The 6069-nt window shown below is 44.0% G+C and overlaps 1 protein-coding gene across 3 annotated transcripts in view; it reads right to left on the bottom strand.

Annotated features, from left to right (window-relative positions):
• The window catches only part of SF3B3 (splicing factor 3b subunit 3), a 54163-nt gene continuing 49929 nt past the window's right edge, over positions 1836-6069 (bottom strand). For all 3 annotated transcript variants that reach the window (XM_021093803.1, XM_021093804.1, XM_021093805.1), the window contains 3 exons: positions 5865-6008; positions 3110-3214; positions 1836-2446 (listed from right to left, as the gene is read on the bottom strand). In XM_021093803.1, coding sequence (XP_020949462.1) covers positions 2306-2446; positions 3110-3214; positions 5865-6008 — 390 coding nt within the window. In that variant the 3' untranslated portion in view covers positions 1836-2305. The remainder of the gene's footprint in view (positions 2447-3109; positions 3215-5864; positions 6009-6069) is intronic.

Genomic DNA, 6069 nt, shown 5'->3' with positions numbered 1-6069 from the left:
TCAGTTTTCTTTTCTTACATATCCCATCTACTACTGTAGGAAGAAGTACATCAAGCTAGAGGGTAGGCGAGTTTCTGCTGTGGCACAGCAGAAACAAATGTGACTAGGAACCATGAAGTCTGAGGGTTTAATCCCTGGCCTCACTCAGTGGGTTAAGGATCCGGTGTTGCCATAAGCTATGGTGTAGGTCGCAGAGGCAGCTCAGATCCCAAGTTCCCGTGGCTATGGCTGGCAGCAGTAGCTCTGATTCAACCTCTAGCCTGGCAACCTCCATATGCCAAGGGTGAGGCTCTAAAAAAAAAAAAAAAAAAAAAAAAAAAAAAAAAAAAATCCCAACATGTTAGGAACAAGGAGCCACTGCTCAAACGTCTATGCTGAGTTTCTCATACTGCTGCATATCAACATCATACAATATGACAGGCTAAACAGAACAAGTGGGGAGCCACAGGAAAAAACAAATGCTGGAATTAAGCTATGCAAATGTAGTTCAAAAGTACTGTCTCTATGAGTTCCTGCTATGGCACCCTGGGATTGGCAGTTTCTCTGAAACACCAGGAAACAGATTTGATCCCAGCCCGGCACAGTGGATTAAAGGAGCCTGCACTGCTGCAGTTGCATATAGGTTGCAACTGCAGCTCAGATGTGATCCCTGGCTCAGGACCTCTGTATGTCATGGGTGGCAAAAAAAAAAAAAAAAAAAAAAAAGAGTACAGTCTACTATGCATACTCATGAGCTAAGTAAGAAAGAAGTATCATTTAGGGATTCAATCCCTGGCAAAATTTAGGGGGCTACTGACTGATCTAAACCCCAAGCCATGATTAAAGAAACATGCAGTTTCAGGGTATAACATCACGAACACTCTCTGTTCACTGTCAAAGATTTTATCTAATCACCTCCATTCCTGATTCTAAGCCAGTGCCTTCCACAAAGAATCAGTTCAATGGAAGCCCTGAGCACACACACACAAAAGTGTTTTACTCTACGAAGTACTCAAATGTGAAGTGACTCAGGCCTCTCCATGTTCAATGAAGCTGAGGATGCCTGGAACATTAAGGCTTCCCACACAACTTGACAGAGGAAGGCTGAATCCTCAAGTGTGAGCCGGAACATTTCTGAGACTGTGTCACTTCCAGTTGCTGCCTCCTCATATACTCCAAACATCCTCCAGAGCCTGGCTAAGATGTTGCAGACAGGGATCCTCTAAGTTACCCATAAGCTTTTTTTTTTTTTTCTTCCATAAATAGGGAGATGTACTGACTTTATTCCTGAGGGTAGGTTTTTTTGTACTCACTGATCCTTCCTAGTAGACAGATGGCAAACGACCATTATCAGGAGCTGTGGAAGTAAAAGGAGCATCTATTAAGAGACTAGCCAGTTGGAATCCATGCCAAATCCTTTACTCTAAGGCCTCAAAGTAGAAAGGAGTTAAAACAGGGAAGGGAGTTCCTGCGACTTGGGTCGCTGCTGTGGTGCAGGTTCAATCCCTGGCCCTGAACTGCCATGGGCAAGGCCAAGACAAAATTAAAACAAACAAATAAACAAACAAAACAGGGAAGAAGAAATCAGCCATCCTTCCTCACTAGGTATGGATAGATGACCACACCAGTGGTATGGAGGACCACATGATTGTTATTACTGAGCCCAAATTTCACCTGCATAGTTGAAAAGACTAAAGAAAGCCAAAAGCCATCACAGAGCTGGGAGAATGAGGCCATAAGGTGCCAGAAATCTAAGTAGGTAGCTGGAAGGAGGATATTCATTTCTTCCTGCTCCAACTTAGGTTCAAATCTCCCACCTAAATTCTTATCCCCAGAAAAGACACATGGACACCAGACACCTTAAGAACTAGGTTTGTATTTCTGGTTATGTTCCAGAGTGGCAGAACTCTGGAATTGTACTATATAAATCTGGACCCCAGCTCAGCTTGCCTCTCTCCCTCCCACAAAGATAACATCATACAAAACTATATTTACAGGTAAACCAATTAAAAATTAAGGATGTGTACAAAAGTAGACAAGATAGCCAGAAATACTAATGCAAGAAAGCTTTGGGAAAATGGGTACTGTAGTCCACACTGGAACCTGGGGGCAATGAATTATGTATCAAGCAAGGAGAAGTGAAGCAAATCTCAGTGCCAATTTTAGGGGAAATCAGTCACTCCAGGGGAAGAGTGGATGGGGAAGAGCTATTAGCCTTAATATTGCAAAATCTTAATTTTCCAGCCACCCTCCTTCTGCCATATGGATCAGAGCCAGGTGGTGAGGAAAAAAAAAGTCTCTTAACAAGCCCCCATAAGAAAAGGGCTCAGAAGGCATAGCGAGTCCGGATGTCCTCAAGCTTCTTGGACACCTCAGGTGGGGTTCGGTCCAGTTCTTCAGAGACATTCTTTTGTTTGTTGGGCTCCATGGAGTTGAACTGCTCACAGAGGTCTCCATCAATCACATTCTAAGACACAGAAAAATGAGAGAGGAAGGAAAATGGCATATGCTAAAGCAGTAACTGCCAAAGAAAACTTTTTATTCTCCACCAGATACCTGAACTTTATAGAGCTAGGAATACTGTTCTAAGTTGATTCTTAGTAGCCAGAGTTTAAATGAGCAAAATGAGGTGAAATCTTTTCTCTGGCCATGGTCTGTCCTGAAGAAAGAGGTCTCTGAATATTCCTCTACCCTATTACTGTCTCCCATCAATTCAGTCCCTCAGTGCTCCTTTATATAAGACTGCTGTTTTTTTAAGGGGAGGGAGGCCCAGAGAAAAGACTGGTTAAATGGCTGAGGATCCCCCTTTTCTTTTTTTTTTTTTGGTCTTTTTGTCTTTTGTTGTTGTTGCTATTTCTTGGGCCGCTCCCGCGGCACATGGAGGTTCCCAGGCTAGGGGTCGAATCGGAGCTGTAGCCACCGGCCTACGCCAGAGCCACAGCATCGTGGGATCCGAGCCGTGTCTGCAACCTACACCACAGCTCAGGGCAACGCCGGATCGTTAACCCACTGAGCAAGGGCAGGGACCGAACCCGCAACCTCATGGTTCCTAGTCGGATTCGTTAACCACTGCGCCACGACGGGAACTCCGGATTCCCCCTTTCAACCCAGATTTCCAACAAAGACATACCTTAACAGGAAAGTAATAGGAACGAAAACTGAGGTGGTCTCGCCCACAGAGAGGGGGATGCTCAGATCGGAGGTGCATTTCCACATGCTGGAAAAAGTCATGATCCTGGTGGAAGAAACAAACAATATGTCACTAAAAGAAAAAATTTCAACAACTAGTCTACAATTTCTCAAAGCACAATGAACAGAGAAGCTATTGATTTTTACCACACAAACAAATCTCAAATATCTAATTGTTCCTGATGACCACAGGCTTTCCTGCTATAAGACAGCTAAAACTTGAAAAAACAAGAATGAAAACCTTTGTGTTTGCAGAACCATGCGAGAAAACATCATTTTTAAAAAAATTAACTATACTTAAATTAAAAATTTCTGAAATATTAGAGAGAATTTCCAAGTTAAAAACGACAGCAAAATAATGCATGTATCTTAATATGGGTATGTTTTCAATAATTTTCCAAGGAATAAAATAAATCACTTCAACTGACAAAATAATGAATGACTTGGGGAGATGATACGAAAAAAACACACTCAACACATCTCAAAATCGAACTATGGTTACCAAAGAGGAAACGTGGGGGAGAGGGATAAATTAGGAACCTGGAATCAACATATATACACCACTATATATGAAATAGATAACTAGCAAGGAGCTGCTGCATAGCACAGGGAACTCTACTCAGTATTCTGTGATACTGTGTATCAGAAGAATCTGCAAAAGAATGAATATCCGTGTATGACTAATTCACCTTGCTGTACACCTAAAATTAACACAGCATTATAAGTAAATTATACTCCAATAAATTATTATTATTATTTGTGTTTTCTATAGGGCCGCTCCGGTGGCATATGGAGGTTCCCGGGCTAGGGGTCGAATCGGAGCTGTAGCTGCCGGCCTTCGCCAGAACCACAGCAATGCAGGATGTGAGCGGAGTCTGCGACCTACACCACAGTTCACGGCAACGCCGGATCCTTAACCCACTGAGCAAGGCCGGGGATCGAACATGCAACCTAATGGTTCCTAGTCCGATTCGTTAACCACTGCGCCACAACAGGAACTCTGATTTTTTTTGCTCATTTTAGGGCCATACCCACAGCATATGGAGGTTCCCAGGCCAGGGGTTGAATAAGAGCTATAGCTGCTGACCACAGCCACAACCACAGCAACACGGGATCCAAACCGCCTTTGCGACCTAAACCACAGCTCATGGCAACACCAGATCCTTAACCCACTGAGCAAAGCCAGGGAGCGAACCCGCATCCTCATGGATGCTAGCTGAGTTTTTAACCCTCTTAGCCACAACAGGAACTCCTACTCCAATAAAATTTTATTTTATTTTTTTGTCTTTTTGAGGCTGCACCCATGGCATATGGAGGTTCCCAGGCTAGGAGTCAAATTGGAGCTACAGCTGCTGGCCTATACCACAGGCACAGCAACACAGGATCCAAGCTGAGCCTGCAACCTACACCACAGCTCATGGCAACGCTGGATCCTCAACCCAGTGAGTGAGGCCAAGGATCGAACCTGCAACCTCATGGTTACTAGTCAGGTTCGTTAACCACTGAGCCACAACAGGAATTACTCCAATAAAATTTTAAAAAGAAAAGAGTAACTTGGGAAATTCTCATTCAAAGTAACAGCAACAATTAATAACTGATAATAACAAACCACTTAATGTTTTCTACTTTACTTTCGGCACTAAGCAGTAAAACACAGCAAAGGCAGTGAGGCGTGATTTTGCTGGTCCTGGCAGCATCTTCAGCCCTTTAACATCTCCCCGTCTAGCCTAACATCCTGGAAACGTCATTGCCAAATACTATATACTGAGTGGACATTTGTCTATGTCTTCACCCAAACAGGAGAAAACACCATATTTAAGAGTGGTCTGGGATTTCCTGCTGTGGCACAGTGGGTTAAGAATCTGTTTGCAGTGGCTCAGGTCGCCGAGAAGGCAGGGGTCCATTCCCTGGCCAGGCACAATGGGTTAAAGGACCCAGCCCTGCCACGGCTATGGCTCAGATTCAATCCCTGCCCCAGAACTTCCATATGCTCCAGGTGCAGCCATTAAAAAATAAATAAAAATAAACAGTGGTTTGCAAAGTCAAATTCCTAATCCCAGCTTCCTTGGCTGCAATTAAATAAACCAAATTCAGCCAATCTGAATGCTGACTCCAGGAGGCAGCAAGTGCTTAGTCCACACCATTTCATCATTCCTATTCTGTGGGGTTCGGTTCTGGGACTTTTGCCTCTGATTAATCTTATGCCAATATCAGAAGTGAACCAGGGAGTTCCCATCGTGGCACAGTGGAAACGAATCTGACTAGTATCCATGAGGATGCAGGTTTGATCCCTGGCCTCCCTCAATAGGTTAAGGATCCTGCACTGCCATGAGCTGTGGTGCAGGTTGCGGATGCAGCTCGGTTGCTAAGTTGCTGTGGCATAAGCTGGTGGCTACAGCTCCAATTCAACTCCTAGCCTGGGACCTTCCGTATGCCTCAGGTATGGCCCAAAAAGACCAAAAAAAAAAAAAAAAAGAACTGAACCAAACCCTGGTATAGTATAAAAACAAATGGCTATCTCCAGGGGAGAAAAAACTCAAGCTCCCTATCTCTGTAGATATTCTTGTCACCTTATAAAAATTCCAAAGTACTCTTACTTGCAGATGGGGACAAAAACAGATTGCCCTCTTAGGCAGATTTAGCACCAAGAAACAACACTGGGAAAGTAAAAGCCAGAGCTATGTGGAGTATATCACCTCATGGGATGTGAACGGGACAAGGATGCCAATTCCTCCTGACAAAGTGGTATAGACAAGCGATTCTGAGCCTCCAGGGATCAACGTAGTCTTCTGTAACGAAAGTACTGTCTCGCCCACGTGGTAATTCATGATCACTTCAGCCTGCAAGTCAAAACCAGACCAGTAACTATGAGTGCCCTCAGGAACCTGTCCTAGATTCTCA

This window comes from Sus scrofa, chromosome 6 (genome assembly GCF_000003025.6).
Source record: "Sus scrofa isolate TJ Tabasco breed Duroc chromosome 6, Sscrofa11.1, whole genome shotgun sequence".
Lineage (NCBI taxonomy): Eukaryota > Metazoa > Chordata > Mammalia > Artiodactyla > Suidae > Sus > Sus scrofa.
This window is presented reverse-complemented; position numbering and strand designations above follow the sequence as displayed.